Source organism: Falco cherrug, chromosome 9 (genome assembly GCF_023634085.1).
Source record: "Falco cherrug isolate bFalChe1 chromosome 9, bFalChe1.pri, whole genome shotgun sequence".
Lineage (NCBI taxonomy): Eukaryota > Metazoa > Chordata > Aves > Falconiformes > Falconidae > Falco > Falco cherrug.
The window spans coordinates 34,927,395-34,950,762 of NC_073705.1; the positions used below are offsets into that span (position 1 = coordinate 34,927,395).

General features: G+C 46.3%; 1 protein-coding gene across 1 annotated transcript in view; it reads left to right on the top strand.

Moving 5' to 3' along the window:
• Positions 1-2,661: 2,661 nt before the first annotated feature.
• PRKG1 (protein kinase cGMP-dependent 1) overlaps positions 2,662-23,368 on the top strand; it is a 508,935-nt gene continuing 488,228 nt past the window's right edge. The window contains exon 1 of the mRNA XM_055721117.1: positions 2,662-3,029. Within this exon, the coding sequence (XP_055577092.1) occupies positions 2,764-3,029 (266 nt within the window). The 5' untranslated portion in view covers positions 2,662-2,763. The remainder of the gene's footprint in view (positions 3,030-23,368) is intronic.

Sequence of the window (23,368 nt, forward strand, 5' to 3'; positions counted from 1 at the left end):
GGGTGAGAAGGCAGGTAAGGACCTGCTTCTGCTGTCCGACTGTCCTCTGCTCCAGAGATTTTATCCCTTTTAAGTAAAAAGTCTCTCAAAAGAGAAAGAGAGTCATAGGCAGTGTTTGTTCTTGGGGTCCAGTAACGTAGTGGTGAAGACTGGAGGGCCTGTCAGTGCATGGTGGCAATGACAAGATCTTAGCTGTTGTTTTAATTCACAGCAAATATATAATTATACTTAATTCATAGTGTGCTTGGAGTTTTTCTCTTTGCACTGCTGGTCCCTAGGACTGTGAAACGACTCAAACTTGAGCCAAGTATACTTGGGGTTTGTTTTTTTTACATGTATTCTGCTGGTTTTCTGGTGGGGCTTCCAGGTTGCTCTTGGCAATTATCGGAGTGAGAAGTTACTTTTGAAATTTGTGGATGCTGAAATTCTCCAGGACTCGTGTACCTTGGGGAATGGGGCTTTCAGCAACACTGGGGAGCCCCAGGGCCATGGGAGGGACCACCCCCCTCCTCCCACAGGCAGAGGAGCATTCCGCACCCTGTGTCCTGCTGTTGGTGTTCCCAGGGACTGAAGACTACCCCCCACCTCAAACTAAAACAATATCATGACTGTACACTAATCTGGTATGGAGTACTTGTGTGTTCCTTGGTCAGCATCTCTCTTTAAATTGTGTTTATTTCAGTATTTATCCTGTTTTTCGTGTGGAGGCCAAAGCTTATAGGCAGTCCTTGAATATGAATAAGCAGTGAGTTTAAAACATAACCCTGAAAAGCCTGGTTCGATATTGGTGAAATCTGGCTGCTTGATTATGTGTTTTATGAGGAAATTATGTATTTTCTAGTACGTTTCTTTCTCTAGTTCCCTGGAAGCAATTACTTTGACAAAGGCATTGAGGAGTGCAGGGAGGGTGCTCCTGTTTTCCTAAATGAAGCTTTATTTTAAGAAACAAGATTTTAACAGGGAAATATATCGTGAAGATGCTGAGCCATCAGTGTGTGGCCAGACTCTGGGCTGCACCATCCCCAGCGTCGCTTCTTCCCTTCTGGAGCAGGGTGTGGAGGGTTGGTCTGGCTGCGAATCTTTGCCCCGAGCTACACGGTCGTTTCCTACACGAGATGGCGCTCTTTGCCTTTTAATAAAGCAAAATGTAGTTATTAATATTTTTTTAATTATCCCTCCCCAGCTCTTGCTCCCCCCTCAACTCTGCCTGACCCCTTGGCCCTAGAGATGCTTCTGGGCTGAGGATGGGAACCAGAAGCAGCTCTGACCCTGGAGGTTTCCAGCTACACATGAAAGGCTGGAGGAACAGATACAAGTGTGCAAAAACACCCCACCACCTCTAACTCATTAAAAGAGAGGCTGCTAAGTGATTTTTCTACCTTAATTTAAGACTGCATTGAAACTGCCTTGACCTCCAAGCCCAGCTCAGGTGCTTTGCCCTGTCCCTGCCCTGCCGCAGCAGGCTTGTAAGCCCCAGACTCAGACTACAAGAGCTCACGGCTGCCCCAGGTAGGGGTGTTGACCCGGCGAGGGGTGTGGGGTGTTCCTGGGCTCCTTTGGGGTCCAAGGCTTGGCTGTGGGGCTGGCCCAGGCCCCACTTTTTGCCTGCAGTAAGGGGCTGCTGCCCTCCTTCCTGGAAGCAAGGGTGCTTTGGGAGGGAAATGTGATAGGGGAGCCGTCAGTGCCCTTGGCCAGCCGATATTAAAAATTCATGTGCATGATGGGCTTTTCCAAATAAGTCCAGGAAGGGTGAGCTCCTGCCTCCTCAGAGCTGCTGGCAAACGCTCAGGCTGCCTGCCCTCCCCAGCCCCCAGTCAGCATCCCCCCAGGGGACCAGGTGCCACCAGGGCCCCAGTGTCTGTGTGCCTGGTGATGGGCTCTGCTTCCTCATGGCACGGGGTGCAGACTGCCCATGCAGGCTGGAGTCAGGGATACCTGAAGTGTGGGAAGTTGGGTGCCCCACAGGATGATGGGGGTGGCTGGCATGTGGGATGTGGAGCACCTGGGGGAGGGTGGGGAACAGGGAGTCCTGGTTGGGAGGGATGCAGGTGCCCAAGAGGGATGGGAGAATGGGAAGGATGCTGGCTCCCAGCGGGGAGGTTCATGGGGTGTCCTAGCAGGGAAGGATTTAGGGTGGCATGTAGAGTGCCCCGGCAAGGACAGAGGTCTGGTACTCCAGGGATGAAGGATGGGATACTGAGGAGGGCATGATGAGGGGTAAGGCAGCAGCATGGGATGCGGGGTGACCCGAGGGGTGGGATGCTGAGCTCCCGGGAGGGAGGGCAGGGGCGGGGCGGGGGACGGCTCCACGTAGCTCATTAGCAGCAGGCAATTTAATATTTATGAACTGCTCTTGTTTGAATCCCAAGTCTTCGGCTCCAGTTACAAGGAGCTGCGTCACCCTCCGATCACATGGTAATTGTTGCTATTTCCAGGATCCCAGCCTCGCAGAGTGCCACAAAAGCTCTTTCCCTTTTTCTTGTCTTTTTTTTTTTTTTCTTCCCCCTTTTCTTTTCTTTCTCTATTTTGTATTCCCCCCCGCCTTCTCCCAGTTTCCCGGCTGGCCGGCCGCTGGCGGAGCGCAGGGCAGCGTCGGGGATGCCGGGGCCGCTGCCCTGACCCGAGGCGGGCAGGAGCCGCCCCCCCCCCCCTCCCCCCCCCCGCCCCTCTCCCGGGGAGCGGATCCGGCCGCCGCTCTCCATGAGAGCTGCCCGCCCCGACCCGGGACCGGCTCGGCGCTAGCGCCGGGGGGGCACCCCCAAAATGACGGAGCTGGAAGGGGACTTCACTAAGCTGCTGCTGCTGAAGGAGGAGCGGATCAAGGAGCTGGAGCGGCGCCTGGGGGAGAAGGACGAGGAGATCCAGGAGCTGCGCCGGCGGCTGCACAAATGCCAGTCGGTGCTGCCGGCCCCCAGCCCGCACATCGGGCCCCGCACCACCCGGGCGCAGGGCATCTCGGCCGAGCCGCAGACCTACCGCTCCTTCCACGACCTCCGCCAGGCTTTCCGCAAGTTCACCAAGGCCGAGAGGTAGGCACGGGCACCCCCCACGCAAAAGCCCTTCCCGAGTGGGGTGGCCGGAAGGGAGGGAGGGAGGGGGGTCAATCGCACGCCCCCCCCAGCATCGGGTCCCCGGAGAAGTGGCATCGATCGCGCCCGGGGGGGCTGGCGGAAGCGCCGGGCGCATTAGGGGCTTTCAGCCGCCGGGAAGGAGCCCTGCGGGGGATCGGATAACCCATTACCGGCGGCCCGGCCCCCTTCCCCGCCGCGGCTCCGCTCCGGCTCCCCGGGGGGATGCTCGGCCGGCGGGGGCTGGGAGGACCCTGCGGGGCGGGCGCTGGCGGTGCTGCTCCGGCGCCGGGAAAAGTTTGCAGCGGGGCCGGGAAGTTGTTCGCCCGCTGCCCGAGAGCCAGCCCGCCCGCCCCATCCCCGGGGCAGGTGCTGCCCACCCTTCCGACCCCCCTTTCCTGACCCTGTCCTCCCAAAATGCAAAGCCCACGCCTCTCCACTCGTGCGCTTTGCACCAGCGCTTTGTCTCCAGTTATCCCCCTGCGCCGGTGCGGGCACCCACGGAGGAGTTATTCGGGGAGGGAGGGGGCGTGGGGTCCGCTTCACTCAGCCTGGGATCTCGGGGGATTTCAGGTGCGTGACTCCCTTGCCTTAATACACCGTGTGAAAACGGGGGAGCGCGGTGCTGCTCCGCTCCCGGGGGGGCTGAGTGTGAGTGACGGGGAACTCGCCGTGCGAGCGCGGAAGTTCTGTGCGACTGCATCGCACGGGACCGGCCGTCACCCTCCCTCCAGCAGGAGCTGGCGCTGGCCAAGTAAGAGACCGTCTCGCTTCTTCTGTGCGTAGCGATTTATTCCAGCGAAATCACTCCTGACAATATTTCTTGCAGCCGAGTGTATTTGGGTGCGGATCCACATTGCTCCGGTCAGTTCAGTCTTCTCGTAACATGTATCTTGCCATCACCTGGACCAAAGCCCTGCCCTTTGTTAACGAGGCCATTACTCATTTAAAGATAAACGAGAAGCACTTGGCTTTAGGCACTTTTTAAAAATTATTCTTTTTCCTGGCTGTATGGGGTGATATAATAAAACAAACCACTGTGCCCAGGTATGTGTGCAACTGCCAGCCGCGCAAGCAGAGGGTGTCAGTTCGTCCCTTGCCGAGTTAGTGCATCACTTCCCAACCCCTGCCTGAAGCAGAGGCCACGTATTATGGCCAGAGAAGAAATCCAGGTCCAACTTTTTCCTATGCTGTTATTTTCTTTTGAAGGCTGGGATTGTCCTGAGCCTTGATTATCACAGGGGGAGGTGACAGCAACCAGGCACCTGTGGTAATGGCAGGGACCCCATGTGTAATAACTCATTTAGAAGTTATTAAACCTGCTCATGGCTCTAGCAAGGTTTAGTCCTCACCTGAGACTTTCCCTGCTGTTCCCAGCTTGGGCTGGCAGGCCAGCACCAGAAAATGCTACGTCCATGTGATGTTGTGAAGGTTGCCCCATCCTGCATCATTCCCATCACCTAGAGATGTTGTTCCAGTGTGCAGGAAAAACTCTCAGTGCGGTCTGTGGGCATTTCCCATCACCCTCTGGGCTGGCACTTCGTCCATACCTCGGCCTCGCTCATGGTAGCCATGACAATGGTAACCAAGCCTGTTTGGGATTGCTTTCAAGTTTTAATTACGGTCCACTTAATTCTTATCCCGTCTTGTTGCTGGAAGAGTGATGGGCAGCTGCACGGTGTACCGAACATCCTGCACCCGCAACCTGCCTTTTTTTTCCCCCCTTTTTTCCCCCAAATTAGTACCCACCGGTGGGTTAAATAAATGTGTATTTTCATGGCGGTGTCTCACGCGTTGATCCGTTCCAGGTTGCTGCTACAGTGTCCTGGGTGCTGGGGTTAAAGGGCTTCGCTGTAGTCAGCCTCTGCCAAGAGGATGACGATGTTTCCCAGTTTTCCATGCCAACCAGAGGCATAAGTGGGTCTGTCTGGTGCCAACTCCCTTTAGTGTCTCTGTTGGTTTCTCTGGCTTTTGCATCTAAAAACTGCTGACAGCATTTTGGCTAATTAATTTATGGGCTTAACTTTATATGTATGACAGTGTCCTGCCTGTGTTTTAGTGACAGCAGCTGATAGCATTGTCTAAACTGTTCATCCTACAAGACTTCAGGTCCCCGAGAGGTTGGAGAGGTACTAACCTCTTTTCTAAAATCCAGAGATAACTTGCATATCATGAAAACCCCTAAATGATGTTTAGATCTGTCTCTTTTGTGCGTTGATTTCAAATTAATGCCGATAGAAACCTTTTTATCCAGGTCTGGGATCAACCTTCAAGTGTTCTCATCTCTGGAGATAAACATATAGCTATTGACAATGTAATTAATTGTATTTAGGGCAAGCTTGTCTGTAATATATACTGACATTTAAAATCCTCAAGAAGTTGAAACTAATAAACAGGATGATAGAAACTCAAAAAGGGGTTAAATCCGTTCTGAAAGCAGAAAATAGTTTGTCTCTGGCAAAGTGTTGTGCCTCTTGTAATCCATCCCTGCAATGTGTAGCAGGGTCAAAGTTGTTAACACTTGCAAAGATCCAAAGGAAGGAGCTGTGAAAACAGAAAGGTATGGAAAGATGTGTTATCTTTTGTCTGGAAGTACATTTTTATGCTGTATTCCTTCTGATAAATTAATTGTATAGATTTTAATGGACGAAAGCATTGCTGTGTAGACACTCAGGTGTATAGAGTTATTCTGATATAAATCAGATTTTTTCTTTCAAAATAGTCAGGATGCTGCCACTTTCTGTCTGTTTTTCAAAATGTAATTCTTGTTTGTTGTTTCCTTGAGCTGTTCTTGCTAGTGGAGATTTGTGCTGAGGAAAGTGACATGCTTCTTGTAAATGATTCCTTAATTTATGTTTGTTCAGTGTTTTTAGTCACTTGTACCTAAACCTGATAAGTGTTTTGGATCATACACAGATTCAGTGCTGTCTGATACAGCATCTGGCAGTTGCTTATTGCAATTTAAAGAAGGAAAAAAAATTGGTTTTTTTCTAGTGCGGTAAGAGCTGTCCGCAGCGTGACTGGATGATACAGCAAGTGAGGCACTTTGCTAATGCCTCGGAAAGCAGTTCCTAGGAAGTGATCCCCAGTTGCTAAGCAAAGGCTCTACCATGGCATGAGCACTGTAAATGATAAATGATGCAAAAAGTAAATGCCGAGGTGTACTCTAAGCACTTGGCTAGGACTAACCGTCAGATAAGGACCAGGGAGATTTTTAAAACTGACCCATTCCTGTGGCAAGGTTCTTTTTGAAAAACTGAGGAGTGCTAATCTGTGGGTTTTCAGCATCCAAAGATGCTTCGTGCCACATGAATGATAGACATGAGCAATAATCTCCATCTTTTAAATCATCCTCTTGGTAAATTCCAGCAACTGTGCTCTTTAATTCAGAGGTGCAATATCTAATTCCAGCTTAATCCTGCTTATTGGGGCGCTGACAAGCTTTATTCAAAACAGGGTGTTGCTAAATTACTTTGAAAGCTGTTAAATGTTTTGAAGTAGCGACTAAGTCCTTGCTGGTATTAATGTGCCAGAGCCGCAACTAGAAGGCAATCACAGCCATACAATCAATTATGCTTTATATGTGTGATTATATCCTCAACTTTGCAAATCTGGTTTGGACCATCCTGTCCTTGTGTTTTTCCACATCAGCTTGTATCTGGCACAGTGCTATAGAGTCAGTATCAGCATCATTTCAGAGAAGTGTTTAAGTTTCCCCACCCGGTTCCCAATAACGTACCCATCCTTCCTCACTGCACCAGCTAACTTTGCCTGCAACTTTTTAATGGGTTTTCCCCAATTCTTACTTTATTTTGGGAAGTGTTTGCCACAAGATGGCAGTGGGGTCTAACATTTAAGATGAGGTATTGGGGTGTATTGTGGTTTCAGCTTCACAGCCATAGTCTAGTCCTCCTGCAGGAGGTTTTGCAATGAAATCCTGATGTGGATCTACCATTTTCCCCCCTTCCACCTTCTCTGAGGTGTTGGGGGATGCTTTGCTGAGATCGTGTGTTCATCCATAGTGTTTAAACTCAGTGTAAAGGGCTTTGGGTGGTCTATGTGGTACTGTGGATGGAGGATTAGAGCAGATACTCTCAACTTTCTATGGGTCCTGGCTCCAATGCTTGCAATAAGCTGGTGTTTGATGATGCCTGTGGCAGAATCAACCTGTCTTGTGACTGCTGAAGTTATGTTTCAGGTACCACTCAGGCCGACACAGACCACACAAGTAGTGAAACCTGGGCAATCTGGGAGGTCTGTAGTCCAAAACTGAAGGCAAGGTCATCTTCAAAGCTAGACTGGGCTGTTTGGGTTGCTCCAGCCTAAAGCAAAGGGATGTCCTTGCACAACTCTGTGTTTCTCCATCACTTCTCCCGCCCCCCCAACACAGTTTTGGCTTACAGCTTGCCCATTGTGGCCATCTCTACCAACCCTGGAGCTAGTCTGTTGATGGCTTCGCCCATCCTCCAGCCACCCTGAGCACGGCAAGAGAGAGTTTCTCCCTCTCTGGGGTGGCTGGGGCTATGTTCTTCCTCCTCCAGCCCTCTTTCTGGGAACTCTGCTCCCAGCCGGGCAGCTGAGTTGTGTTAATTTAGACATGATCTCATCATCTGCCAGCCGCTAAAGCAATATCGATCCTGCATTCAGCCTCCATGTGAAAAACAACCCAACTGCTTCCCCAGTACCTGTAACCACCATCCCTTGAGGCCCTCAGAGGCTGGAAAATGCTCATTTGCCTTACTTTTTGACTACTGGGGAGCAAATGTGTAACCTGCTGCAAATGTGTAACGCTTCAGTTCTGTTAAGGACAGTCTTTAAGCTAAGGATAGGACAGTTTGGGACCACAGCTTATATTTGATATCACTAAGCAGCTATGGCTTAAATAGTTTAAACAGGCAGATTTTGCTGTCTCTTGAGTCTTCCGTGTGTCTGCTATTTCTCTTTAGCAGTATCTTTGTAAGAATTGGCATCACTTTTTCCAAAACTCAGAGGAAGGGTGTGGGGGACAGCAGTAATTTTAATGTTAATTACTAACATAAAAAATGCCTTTCTTCCCTCATTTAGCCATCACCAATCCACTCCCATCTGCTCCCAGCATGCTGTGACAGTGCATTCCTTGGATGCTTCATCCCTGGGTGATTGACACTGAAGATCACAAGGATTTTATTAGATTCAGTTATATCAGCATAGGAAGAATTAATTCTGCTCTCGTTGCTGGTAGTGTCGGTAGTGTGTCACTGGCCCAGAGAGGAAAACATGAAGGAGGGGAGATTGACCGGGTGTTATTTAACTTCGGGGAGAGCTGGAAAATCTTGCAAAGGGAGCAATTGAAATGGGAGCCAGACTTTTTGCTTGGTCAATCTCTTCTCTAATTATTTGGATGGTGCAACTTGTCTGTGGCATGGAGCAGTGAAGGATATTGAGCGAAGTCTGGAGACAAGCAGATTGTTGCACACCGTAGGAAGAGGTATGGCAAAGGTCATCGGGTCCCTCGGGAGTTCTGAGGTCAGTAAAATAAGTGGAAGGATTTTAGAGAGAGAGAGAGAGAAACAAATGTTTATGGTTAATCAATTGAAACCATTTCCCTTCTTTTAATTTTTAATGGGTTGTAGTTACTGCTCCCCCCCTCCCTGGGCATTGCTTGCTTTTCGCTCACGGGAAACTTGAAAAGTGAGATGCAATGCAGGGAAATCACATTCCCAAAGGGCATCAGATGGCACCTCTCTGCTGGGTATGGCTGGGCGTCCGTCTGTCCGTCACCGGCAGCCCTGGTGACTGATACCACCTTTTCTATTATATCCGTTCGGCACTTCCTCATGGGTAGAATGGCACCATCGCTACAGCGGCACATCAAAAGCAGTTAAATTCCACCTCCTGCAAAAAGAATATGAAACATATTTATTTATACATAAATACATGAAATTTTAAAAACTTAGATTATTTGATATGGTCCCTGGCCCTTATGAAAAGGGATGAGCAAGAAGGCAGAACTAAAAATTTTCCAGGTGGTTTTTAATGAAAACTTGAAATATTTGGCTTCACTATTTATTGCTTGGTTTTGCACTGTGGAAAGCCTACACCCCTGTGACACAACATCCCAAACCTGACTGTCACCATCATGGCTGGCAGCTCGTGCATCACCTGCAGGGTCTCAGCACCCTCATATTGACACTGCGCTGTGCTGGGGGTGACTACGTTATCTCCAGGGGCAGGATCAGGCTCAGGATGGGCAGGGGATGAGCTGCTGCTGGCCATCCCTGCCTGACGCAGAGTTGTTCCCAGTGGCGTCATTGCAAATTCTTCCTTCTGCCTATTTTTAAATGCCTCAAGTCATGAGGCTTTTGGTGCCTCCCTTGGGGGACTAAACCACAGGCAGACAGATTTTCAGGCAGCTGCCAGATTACTGTATAACCCACCTTCCGCTTGCCCAGAGCTTGCCTGCTTTGGTTATGAATCCCTGACAGTGTGATTACATATAAGCTTTAAACTTATAGCTGCACTCCCAGGCAACATCATGATAAACTGCTTTTTTCTCTCAGATCTTTTATATGAGTTCATTTTAAAAACGTACAAAAGGGGGACGGGATCTAGCAAACACATTGTGTTATTTTTCTGTGGCAGCTTGTCGACGTCACTTGGTTTGGAAAAGAAGAAGGGTCCTGTGTCTCACTTGCTGTTGCATTTTTAACAGCAGCACATAGATATAGGCATATAAGGTATTATAAGCTGCTTGGCCACAGTTGCTCTTTATTTGGCATTTTTTTAGTCACACAAGTGTCATTTCTGTCAGAACTGTACCAGGGAAAAGGTAATTCTCTAGCAAAAATCCCCCAGATGGTGAAGTGTATCAAAGTAAAATGAGATAGAAAGGACTAAAATAAGACTGCGAGTCCCTCTTTGCAACTTTACTAATGAGAAACTTCAGAGGAAAAAGCCTTCCCAAGATATCCACTTGGTTGCCTGCAGATTTGATGCAGGTCCTGGAAAACATCTAACAGAGCTTGGCAAGGGGCTTGTTAAAGAGCTTTACCCTCTGCCGTGACCTCCTGGCTGGAAAAGATGAGGACTGCTTTTTTTTATAGGGTTTTTCTACATTTTGCCAGGGATGTTCTTTGAGCATATTTGTTCCATTGGTAATAAAACCCTGTAGTCACAAATGAAGCATGTGTGCATGAAGGAGAGGCTAAAAAAGCTGGAGGGAGGGAGGCTGACCTCAGGACTATGAGTGTGGTAGTAGGAACTAGGATGCTCCGGACCGAACCGTGGGGATCTGCAAACACAAATGGTGATGCTTATCTATTCCGATCAAATTTGCATTTCGGGCAAAGCCCAAGCTTTGAGCAAATCGCTACAAGTGAGGGGGAACAACCTCTACAGTAGCGAAATCAAGTATCTTGGCTGTGTCCAGTGGGGTCTTGAGAGGTGGAAGGGTCAGGTGGTGATCATGTACCTGAGTGAGAAAGGGACTTTCTGAGTCAGCACCCAACTCTGTCCTGCCAATGCCATGGCTTGTGGGCGCTCTGTCCTCAGGGACTGCCCAGCTCACCTGGACATGGCGGCCCTGAGCAACCAGCTGTAGCTGCAATGCTGGCTGTGCTGGGAACAGGCCAGAGACCCTCCACACTAAATCTTCCAGGGCTTTCTGAGATGCCGGTGGCTTAGTGCTCCCAAGTGACGAGCTCTTTGAAGTCAAATCTGCCAGCAAGGTGGCTGTGGTTGTACCCAGACCTCATGGCAAGAAGATCAACCAAAGCTCTGGTAGTTTAGGAGAGCAGAGATGCCATGAAGCGAGGGAGGGACAATCCTGGATTCGGTGCAGGTTCAAGTGACAACCTGGCAAGTCTATGACCAGAGCTACATCTGCTCTCCCCCAGTAACCTCCCACTCTGCTGCCTCCACCAGCTTCAGTTTTGATTGCTGCTTGATGCTTAGATTAATGAGATCTGCTTTGTTATCAAATGGCTTCCTCTCAGGTAGAAATTTGAATAAAAACCCTAAAAACTTGTGTCAATGGAAAATGTTTCACTGTAGCATGAAGAAACTGATTTAAGCAATGTCAGGCTAAATAAAACTGCTCATTTGAATCCTCTCTGCTGTTGAGCCTAGCTGATACCCATTTGTTTGGGGGTGGGGGGGAACTTTTGCAATGCATTCCAGTGCATTTGATTGCAGTGTAATGGAGCAGGTATAGCTTTTCATTTAGCTTAAATGTCAATTAGAACAGGAAATTACATGTAGTCCTAAAATACAGCTGATGGCTTTCCTGAAAGACTATGAGCTGTGAAGGACACACTGAAGCAGCTTCATGTTGTGTTTCTCCTCCCAAGAGATGCTGCTGTATCTCTGAAGAGTGAGGGTCCATTAAAATTGTCCATTAAAGATGTGAGGAGCATTGTATACTGTTACATACGCTGGAGAAGGACTGCCTGCTCTCTCTAGGGCTTGGAAGCCTTTCTGTGTTTTACAGGGAGAATATATCAGGTGGAGCTTTATAGAGGCATGTTATGGATAGCACATACAGGTACAGCAGCAGGTGCATGTGATGTTAAAGTCTTCCTGACCTGCAGTGATGTTCAATTTGGGTTAAAGATGGTAGAAAAATAAAAGGTGAAGATATAACTAAGCATAAAGAAAGTCTTGTCTCCTGTTTGACTTGAATTGGTTTCATTTTGTGCTCCTTTGACTTTCTTGGTGCATTCGTGATTTGGAGATTTTTTGTTATGTAGAATGGGGTAAAAACATAAACCTGTGATGTCCTTATAGCAGTAAATTAATTACAAGCTGATTGTGTGACTTTAAGATTCAAACAGCATACAGACCCATTGGTAGAAAACAAAGTATTAATTAACATAAAAGGCCCAGAAGGCAACTATACAAGTGGGAAACAGGTTCAGGACATCAGTATCTTAATATTTGGGTTTTCTGGCATATGGTTTGCAGGAATGGAGTACGGGGTGAGGCTGTGATTGATTCCAGTGAGTGCAACAGGATGGGAATTTTGAGTTATTTTTATTTTCATTTTGCTTTTTGTTGGAAGTTTCTATAAAATCCTCCAAGATAAAAATCACCACCAGGATTTTTAATACCAGTCAATGTATAAAATCTGTTTAAATAAAATAAAATTCTGTTGAGTTTTTTGTAATAAGGAATCAGGTCCTGAATCTTGTAATGCTACTTTATACATTTGCATGCAATATTGTCAGTGTTTAATTTCTTTAAACTCTTTGAATGCTTCATATGCTGAGGATTGGCCCAAGAGCCATGCTTTGTATTATTTATCCTGTGATGTATGAAAGTGGAAAGGATAACTGGGGATAATTTCTTGAGAAGCTAATGTGCTGAGATCCCAAAATATTCCCAAATTCTCTGAGTGGCTTAACACATGTGCCAAAATTTGGGTGTATGGTGGATGTCTTTGGTGTAATCGTTATGCCAAAACATGACCTTAAGAACTGGAATAGGTGGGTGCAGCAGGAAGGATCCCTTAAGAAATGCATCCTGAAGGGTGGCTGCCAGCTGGGCTGCTTTTAATGGTTTGAAGGAGTGTCAGAAGTGACAGTGGTGCAGAGAAAGATGTGAGGAGAGATAATTGCTTTGAGTAAGGCTGGTGGGGAGCTGCTAGACTTACTTAAACATTTATCTAAAAAAACCCCAAAACCTAGAAGGTAAACACATCAAATGTCCCCTCTTTCAAAAGTCCATGGTTTTCTTGAAAGTCAAAAGAAAATAAATCTGTGTGCTGGAAAGGCTCTTGTGGAAATACAGCAAGCACAGAAAAGTTAGATTTGAAGTAGTTTGGAAAGGTGGCACTGTGAAAAGCTGTGATGGAGCAAACAGCTCTTGAGAGGCTTGGGTGGGTAACTGCTTTATAAAATTGCTCTGCAATTACTAGGGGGCAGTTTTTTCCAATGTCTATAGGAACATGCCCAGGACTTTGGGGCTGTGATGGACTTGGTGGTAAGAAAACCTTTTATTTTTTCATTCGGAGGGAAGCAGCTCCCAGCTGGGCTGGGATCCTTACTGCAGTCGCCAGCAGAAGGAAATGCAGGCTGCAGTGTGGAAAAGAGTAGTTTTGGTAAAATAACTGGAAAGTTGCTTTAGTCTGGCAGACACGGGGGAAATGCGGGCAGTAACAAGGCTGTGTCTCCAACAGTACTCCAAGGCATTTTCGCTTTTATCTCCCAGCACTTATCACTGGAGGGCAGTGGTGTCTGAGAAGATGACTGAAAGAAGAAAACTGCAGATAAAGAATAGAATATGGCATAGCTCCTGGGTGACACTGAGCATCTAATTGAGAATTAGAGTGAGAATTTTTCCTTGTCTTGCATTACCTTAAAGTCACGTCTCATAGCTGGGTGATGTTGTGTATGTTGTTCCTGTCCCTGTCACAACAGCACCATGCAACGCAGTGCTGACCGCATCAACGATGCCATGAAGGATGGGTAGCAGCACACCCCTCTGCCTCTGTTTCCCTGCCTGCACACCCAAGAGGGCTCATGTGGCCCATCCACGTGAAAATAAGAGCAAATGATTTGTTAAACATGTGTAACTTGGGTGGAAAGCGGTAAGTGTGGGCAAGTGGGATGAGCTCACCTTGAACCATATTTTGGCATCCAGAAATGAGGGATGTCTCCAACTCACCTACATCCGTTTACTGAAAGTTTCTGGGTGCAGCCTTGAAGTTGTCCAGACCAGGGGCCATCCAGGTATGAAGAAAGTAGAGACAACCGGGATATTGCAGTTCAGCAGCTTCATCTCTGTATGTAAAATCTGGGCTTGTTCACTGCAATCAAGGGAGAAGATGCTATTTTGGGGTAATTTGGGGTGCATTCAGCATGGATTCTATTTACAGGCTTCATCTCTCCAGTGTGCAGCAGGCACTGGGATGCTTTGTGTTGCTGCAGGCTCTTTTAAACCTTACAGTGCAGGTGAAATAAGCTGGGATAACTGCAACCTTGACATTCAGAAATGCAGGGGCAGAGGGAGCATGGAAATCATGTGCTGCACAGCCCTGGCTTGTTTCCGTTGTCTCCCTGCACAACGGTTTCCCCCCTTCTTTCTGCAAATCCTCTCCTATTCTGCTCACATGGAGGTGGTCCCTGGAGAGCTACAAGATGATGGAGTCTCCACCACTGACAGCTCCACCAGTGTCATAGAGAAGGTCCCATAAGATGCATGAAGAGCAGTATTCGTGTGCTGTCGCAGACAACAGCTTGACCATTTTTAGATGAGCATCAGAGGGCAATGAGTGGGGTTTTTTTATTAACAGAGAACAGAATTAGAGCTGAGGCAAGAGTGATGGTTTGGCTTTCGCTGTAGGGGGCTGAGCTCTGGACAGCTGAGCACAGCAAACTTGATACACCTGTACTTTGGGCATGCTGCTTGCTGGGTGTGGCTTAGCCTCTGCTTGGAAAAATAATGAGCTATCTCAGCAAGGCAGAACGAAAATCAGTCTCACTTTTGGCTAGAGTCAAAACTCAAAAGGCTTGCTTTGCTGATTCAAGTGAAATCTATGGGGAGACAAGCATCACGATACTTGAACAAGAACTTATGTGCAGATGGCTGTTCTTAAAATGTGTATTTGAAAACAACTTAACGGTAGTGTATTTTCCTCCCCTCCCCCCTTTTGTTATTCTCCCATTGTCTTTTATTAAGAAAGTAGAAATCATCTTATAATTATCCAAAGACAATTTTAGATTTGCCTTAAAAAAAAAAAAAAGACTGTTTTCATATTCTTCAAACGTCACATTACTTTGGAAGACCAAGAAAAAAAATCTTGGACTTTCAGGGGAAAAAAAAAAGAAAAAGTTGACTTTAATTTGATTTTTCTGTAAAAATAATACTGGGCAAGATTTAACTAGAGGAGCGCATTCTGTAGACACAAGCAGTTTCCAGCATGCTTGTCTCAATTCATGTACCTTTCAAGACCAGAACTGGGCATCAAGTAGTAGTGTGAGATCTTTCCTTTGCCAATGTGTATTGGTTTCTTTTGCAATTTGATCACTGACAGAATTAAGTTGTTTAAAGATAACTGGATAGTTATCACCTCAAAATAAGTATCTCCTGTTTTAAGTGTCTTACCTGGGTCTTAGTATTTACCTGGCAGAAATGCCTTTTCCTCTGCTGTGGCATTCAGCTACTAGCGAGGAGCCGCAGCTGTGCAGAGCAGGAGAGCCCTTCTTTGCAACGTGATATTTGATCCCAGCTGCTGTAACCTACAATTAAGGAATTTTATTCCCAAGTCCGTACTGGAGCTCCTGAAAAAGCCCACAGGAATAATGAGCTTTCTGCTGGGTTTGACTTGCCCACTTACTTACCTGTTACCTTTCATGCAGCTTGAATAGCCCTTAAGTTGTCAAAATCAATTCTCCAGCAATGGGTTTTCTCTGCGTAGGTTGTGTATTTACTGTGTAGCTGGGGGCAAATGGTGTAAAAAATATCTTTTTTTTTTTTTTAATTCAGCGTAACAGTATTAATATTGTGATGCTAAATGCAGGCAGTCTTGGTGGTGATACACATTTTGTTCTATTGGAGACAAGGGACAAACCTTGAGCTTGAAGAAATGAGAAGTCTGAGCATGGCAGATAGCAACTAACCAGGACTCAATGTGGTGTAGAAAAGAAGACTTAAGCTCAGTGAAAGTGGGGAAAAAACACACTTTATGATGCTGGGGTAATTATGTTTGCTTAACCAGGTATGATTTATGTGAATGTTTCCACCGCAATGAGGAACAGGATGAAAGATGCTACAGTCCTGGAGAAAATTGCTTATTCTTTTTTGCTGCAACTACTTTTAGACCATTTAATTTAGCTTTGCAAACAGCAAAAACTCTGGTAAGTGCAATAGTACCAGATTACAGCAGATCTCCAAATCCATAAAAAGGACTTCCCAAGAGGATGGGTGTAAAGACAGAGCTGTAGAGCTTGTTCAGAGGGAAAGCAGCAGCGCTAGTGGAGCACAGCAGCAATGCACGTGGGTAATGGAAGAGAATGGGGAATAAATGCATGTAGAGTGATTGGATTCATTATGGTGAGTATAAATAATGGTATATTCATATGGGGAGGGGCTTGATGACAGTAAATAGGTAAGATTACTTGTTTCTTTTAGTGAATGGGAAAGCATCAGCTTATTAAAAAATAACTTGTTAGTGTCAGCAAAGGAATTGAAACAAGGATGAGGCCCAGGGCGTAAATATGGACAAATAGTGGCTGTTGATGCAGCACAAGACGACACCATTTCCATTTCAGATGAAATCTTCCATTTCACTTGGTGATATGATGGATGGATGGGTAAGCGGCACTCAGCTGGAGGCTGGTATTTAGCTGGGGGCACAGTGAGGTTTAGATTTACCCTTTTCACAAAGTCTTGTCGGGGGTTCTGATGCCATTTCAGCCTGAATGAAGGGGAAAAAAAATCCCAAGATCAGCTCGTATAGGGAAAATTTTCATAGAACAATGCTAAAGGTTTGAGGGTGTTTTTTTATCAGTAGGTTTGAAAGTGCTTTCCTTTGGCAGCGAGACTCTTTGCCCCCATTTTGCAGATGGGGAACATGAATAACTTACTCAGGGTGAGTGTACTGGCTAGTAGCAGGGTCAGGAGAAGACCTAAGGTATCAACCACATTTATGGCCATTGCTTAAAAATGGAGCATTCCCCCCATCTGGGAAAGTGGCATTTGCTGCATCTTGCCTCTTTTTTGTGTTTCCTTCTGCTAGTGACAGTGCAGTGAGTGGGCTTGCACAGTAACCTTAAAATCACCATCTGTTTCAGATCTTTCAAAGTAATTTCTGATGCTCTGTTCTTCTTGGGTTTGGGCACCCATGAAGCAACATCTATTCATGTATAAGCCCAGGAGAAAGGCTCCAGCTTGCTGTCTGGGCTCTGCGGAGGCGAGATGCATAGCCTGTCACAGCTTACACCCCGGCACAGCAAGGAGTCGCTGCTTCGGGGAGCAGGTTGTGTGAACACTTGGGTAGACGATACACTGTCCGCCTTCTCAGCAACTTTATTTCTGTCTTAAGCTGCCTCTGTACTCAAATAAGGACTATTGGAAAAAAAAATATCAAAGCAGCATAAAAGTTTTGTTTCCCGCTTCCCTCCCACAACTGATTTTTCATGCTACTTTACGAAATCTGTGTCAAGGTAAAGGGTAAAATCTGTATGTTCCCTTTCATTGCATAATATATGGCTGAGGCTTTAACATGGTGATTTGGCACTCAGGCTCTCCTTGCCAATAGCATGTTTCTTGCTTTGATTGCAGTTTTATTATCAGATGCCTGATTGAGGGAAAGGACTGGATTGCCTTTTTGGAAACACAGACCAGAGCAATCGGTCTCCCTTGCAGAAACCCTGACATTTTGCATATTCCCTTCACTGCATAACTCAGCACTGCTGGAGCAGAGAGAGCTGAAGCAAAATTGAAATTTACCACTCCCCTCCATGGCATTAAAATAATCATTAAAAAAAAATGAATTCAAAGGGAATGTTTTATCTTTTGATGGGAGATTGCTCATGGCAACTTCAACCAGAAGCTCATTCCTCTGGGGGAACATGCTGCAAAAAAAGAGTTGAGCTGGTGTGGGTATTATGGATGTGACATTTCTTCAGAAATCCATATGTTTGGGGCCAGAGAAGCAAAAATATGTAGGAAAGGGAAATGGAATTGGTGTTGTGGAGCAACTGAAGGCCAGCTTTACAGAAATTTTGGTGCCTGATTAATCTTTTCTGAATCTGTTGAGCTAAATCTGTGTACTGATCCTAAAGCATCAGTGAAGATAATCAGCTCATTGCAGAGACTGTTTGCATCCAGATGTTGAAACACTTGTGTCTTGCCCATTCAGTTCCTTCTGCTGCATCTTATTATCAGCTCTTGCACCTTTTTGACTGGGTTGACCTGTAACTTGTAGTTCCTACTCTGATACCAGAGAGCAGGTACAACTGATTTCCATCTTTCATGATGGGCTGGTCACATTCTGTATCAGTGAGGGTTTTTTTTCCTTCTTTTTCATTCTGTTGCTAAATATTAAGTAGCTAAAAATCAACTCTCTTTCAAAAGGCTTTAAATAAAATGTGAAGATATGGGGAAAAATTCACATGAATATATTGGTTAGTTGTCCGCTAAAATTATGCCATGTATGTCCCCAGCTAGTGTTTGATTGCTCTTGCCTCAGCAAGCATGTGAAACAGTCCATCTGAGCTGCTGGTTTTTTTTTCCCACAATGACTATTCTTCTGACCCCGTTCTGGTCTGTGATTCATTAGGAACTGGAAGCAGCAGTTATTTGTGTGGGTGTTGGATTTACTCGTCATGCAATCGTTTTCGCATTGTGAGGCATAATACGGAGCTGATAAAGTCTGTACATCTGTATTCTGTACGCATTTCCGGACTGAACTCTGCAGGATGTTGGGCTGACAGCATCTGTAAATTCAGTGTATAACCTTGGTTTAGAGAAAAAGACTTTACAATTACATTTATATCCACTTCTGAGCCCTTTTAGAATGCCCAAAAGATGTTGGATGGCAGAAAAATGAATGAAAATTACTTTAGTTTTCATAAGTGGGTATCTTATAAGGTCAGCAAGGCTGGCTGTGCTCATCTAGCCTGATTTGCAGGAGATGGGCCATTAGCCTTTTCAGAGGTTTTGTTTTCACTAGTGTATTGCTGTCTTAAAAAAACGAAAGAAAAAAAAAAAAAGATCTTCTGGTCATGGTTTAAAAATTTGCTGGTGACTGAGAAAGTACCACAGTCCCTTGTAAACTATTGAAAAGATTAATTGCCCTAATTGCTCTGCCTTAAATATTTGTTCCACTTTTCAAGCCTGAATTATCTGACTTCACGGTCCTGCTGTTAAATCCTGCCCTCGCTGTTTGCTGGATTAGCTGTCCGTTCTCACGCTTCTCCTGAGCACTTTTCTGACAGTAGCTTGTTGCTTTGAACCTCCACTCCGCTGCGATAAAAACCCCTGGAGCTGGAGACATGCTCAACGAGCTCAGGTTCGTAAGTCAGTCAGTTTACAGCAGCCTAATTACCTTACATCGCTGCGAATGCTTTTTCAACCCAATTTGCAGGCGGTTTAATAAAACTTGCTAAGATCATTTCATGAGATCTGTTTTCCATAGAGCCATATAGATTGACATTCATTATATTGCCTTAATTTCTTCAGCAATTAAATTGAGAATCGCACATTGGAAAGGATGTCCAGGATCGATGTCAAGCTGACACAATTATCTGTGCAATTCCATTACCTGCCAAAAATCTTCACGGAGCACTTCTTTCTTCTGGCTCTCCAAAATGTTTCTCTTGGTATTTCAAAACTCACTGAAGGTCACCAGCAGAGAAAACTTAATGACCCTTTGACCCACGTTTTCTTAAAAATTTGAAAAGCCAGTGTATAAAGACCTGATCCACTCTGTTTTCCAATATTTTGGCTGCCCATAAGACGTATCCCACTTGCTGTTTTATCTGTTAAGATGCTGCCCCATAAGATCATTTTTTTCACTCCAGGGACGTGCCTGATAATGGTATTTTGCCTTCCTAAGGACTATGACCATTGAGTTTACTGTCCCAATCATGCGACTCTTCCTGCCCCCTTCAATTAATGTGAATTAAGTGGAATTTTGGCAATTTTAGTGTTTATAGCTAGGCTGTGCCATTGATGGGCAGGAGACTTTTCTGTCCAGCCCACAGTGTCTTGGCAAAGCTGTGCTCCATTTTTATCATCGAGGCCCTTCCTTCTTTCTCCTTTTATTTTAACACGTTTCTTCATAGTCTAAGGTGCCTGGTCCCAAAACAGAGGTGGTCTTTCACCTGGAGACCATCAGGATTGCTACAGCTGTCTTGCAATATATGGACTTGTGTTGGCTGAAGGCATCTTTATTGCTCTAGAGATGGGGCTACTGCTGGTATATCCTATATAGCTCCTGACATGCTAATCCATATATGTGTGTATACATAGCTCATATATATATATATATATATATATATATATATATACACTAGCACATGCTGTTTAGGTATGTTATTTACAGCTGCCATGCTGACAACGTAACAATGGCTTTGAGTTTGTGTTATTTCTTCTGCTCCTTTTCTCTCTGGTAGTCCCATCACAAGTGTTTCTCTCCCCAGCCTGTATTCTAAGAGGCAGTTTTAAGTAAAAGGATTTGAGGCAACAGCTGAGATGCTGTTTCTGATGCCTGAGTGTGTGTTCACAGCAGAAGCTGCTTGAGCCTAATATTCTACTAATGAAACTATTGAAGCAATGATTTCCCAGTGTGGAGCAAACATTTTCCTCTGACATGATCTTGATCTAGCCTTCAGACCCACGCAACGATAATGGGATAATTATGACCCAGTTTTATGTGCTTAGACATTGCTTTCATTATGGACAAATGTTTCTAAAGAAGTGAGATGTCATCCTATTAATGGCTGATCTTTAAAAGCTTTAGGTGGTCTTTTATTTTTGCCTTTGCCTTTATATAGATAGTTTCCACTTGTATACATTCAAGGATGTATTCAGCATAAAGTAATTACTGTGTTTATCAGCATGATAAAGCAGGCCTAGCATGCTAAAATAAATGCTAGTTTACTGATCTTTAACCAACAGAAGTGTCCAGGAGGTTAAACAGATTTTGCTTTTTGAGTGTCCTTCTCCTTCAAGAGCACTGAAGGAAAATTCAGGTTCGAAATGAGAAATGATGCAGGTTCATTTGGGACTTGCATCATTGACACCTCTGAAATAAGATCAAGTGCTGTACCACTTGATCAAGTGGTACAGCAATATGATCAGTGAAATAAGAAATATATACAGTGAAATAAGATCAAGAGGATGTACCACTGGTTCCAGCTCAGGGGCTTTGGTGGATTTGCCTTTTGAGGAGCAGCAAGACGAGAAGAAGAAATTCAGGACAGCTTATATGACATGCTATTTGATGGAGGTGAATGCTGGCCATGTTTCCTATGGACCTGTCTTGCCTTCCCCAGCAGAGAGGAGGTTTAGCTGGAGAACAATGGTGTATGGAACTGCAGGAAAGGACCCAGCAGCCCAGAACTGATGGGAGATGTTAAATGAAAGGGGCATGTTTGCAGACTGCAAAGTATATGTCCTTTATAACAGGTAATTAAATGGCATGTGTTCTCATGGATGTTATTTATAGGCTTGGAGATGCGCAGCTACTGGCCTCATGAAATTGTAACACCCCTTTCAAGTCACTGCCTGGCCACAGTTGACAGGAAGTGGAGAGCCAGACCCGTAAGTTAAAAAATCCTGGTGACCAGAACTGTATGTGGAAAAAGGACAGTATTTCAGATTGTGAAGAGCTTCAGAAGCATACCTCTAGTTGTAATAATACCAAGTCTGAGCTGAAACAAGTAGCTAAGCAGGAGCTTTCATATTTGAACTGCAATATGCCCCAGTATAATAAGGATCTGGCTTTGAAAGCAAATGAGAATGCTGATTTTGTGTTTGACTAGTGGTACTGTTTAGTGCCAGGAGATGGATGGGAGAGCCTTAAATGATGGGGCAGTGGGAAGGAAATGGTTACTGTGTGCTTCTCCATATTGATGGCTTTCCTGGGTGCACAGGAATGCACCTTGAAATAGGTCTGAGCCGTGAAATCCCTGGCCTGACAGTGAAAAGAATCATTGAATCATAGAATCATTTAGGTTGGGAAAGACCTTTGAGATCATCAAGTCCAACCATTAACCCAGCTCTGCCAAGTCCATCACTAAACAATGTCCCTGAGCACCACATCTCTGCATTTTTTAAACACCTCCAGGGATGGTGATTCTACCACATCCATGGGCAGCCTGGTCCAATGCTTCACCACCTTTTCAGTGAAGAAAGTTTTCCTTATATCCAATCTAAACCTCCCCCGGCACAACTTGAGGCCATTTCCTTTCGTCCTGTCTCTTGTTATCTGGGAGAAGAGACCGACCCCCACCTGCCTACAGCCCCTTTCAGGTAGTTGTACAGAGCAATTAGGTCGCCCCTGAGCCCCCTCCTCTCCAGGCTAAACAGCCCCAGGTCCCTCAGCTGCTCCTCATCAGACTTGTGCTCCAGACCCTTCACCAGCTTTGTTGCCCTTCTCTGGACATGCTCCAGCACCTCTATGTCCCCTTTTGAGGTGAGGGGCCCAAACCTGAGCACAGTATTCGAGGTGAGGCCTCACCAGTGCCGAGTACAGGGGGACAGTCACTGCCCTGGTCCTGCTGGCCACACTGTTTTGGATACAAGCCAGGATGCTCTTGGCCTCCTTGGCCACCTGGGCACGCTGCTGGCCCATGCCCAGCCGGCCGTCAGCCAGCACCCCCAGGGCCTTCCCCGCCAGGCAGCTTCCCAGCCGCTCTGCCCCAGCCTGTGGGGCTGTGTGGGGTTGCTGTGACCCACGGGCAGGACCCGGCACTGAGCCTGGTTGAACCTCATACAGCTGGCCTGGGCCCATCGGCCCAGCCTGTCCAGACCCCTCTGCAGAGCCTGCCTGCCCTCCAGCACATCAACACTCCCCCCCAGATTGGTGTTGTCTGCAAACTTACTGAGGGTGCGCTCAATCTCCTTGTTCAGATCGTCAATAAAGACATTAAATAGAACCGGCCCCAGTACGGAGCCCTGGGGGACACCACGTGTGTGACCGGCCGCCAGCTGGATGTAACTCCAATCGCCACCACTCTTTGGGCTCAGCTGTTCAACCAGCTTTTTACCCAGTGCAGAGCACACCCGTCCACACCATGAGCAGCCAGTTTCTCCAGGAGAATGCTGTGGGAGATGGTGTCAAAGGCTTTACAAAGGTCCAGGTAGACAGCATCCACAGCCTTTCCCTCATCCACTAGGCAGGACATCTTGTTGTGGAAGGAGATCAGGTTCATCAAGCAGGACCTGCCTTTCACAAACCCATGCTGGCAGGGCCTGATCCTCTGGTGGTGCTGCGTGTGCCATGTGATGATGCTCAGAACAATCTGCTCCATCACCTTCCCTAGCACCGAGGTCAGGCTGACAGGCCTGTAGTTCCCTGGATCCTCCTTCCTGCCCTTTCTGTAGATGGGTGTCACATTGGCTAATGTCCAGTCTTCTGGGACCTCCCCAGTTAGCCAGGACTGTTGATAAATGATAGAGAGTGGCTTGGAGAGCTCCTCCATCAGCTTCCCCATTGCCCTTGGGTGGATCCCATCTGGCCCTACAGACCTGTGTGTGTCTAAGTGGAGCAGCAGGTCACTGACCGTTTCCTCCTGGACTGTGGGGACTTCATTGTGCTCGTCCTCATCCCCATCTTCCAGCTCAGGGGCCTGAGTACCCTGAGGGTTATTTGC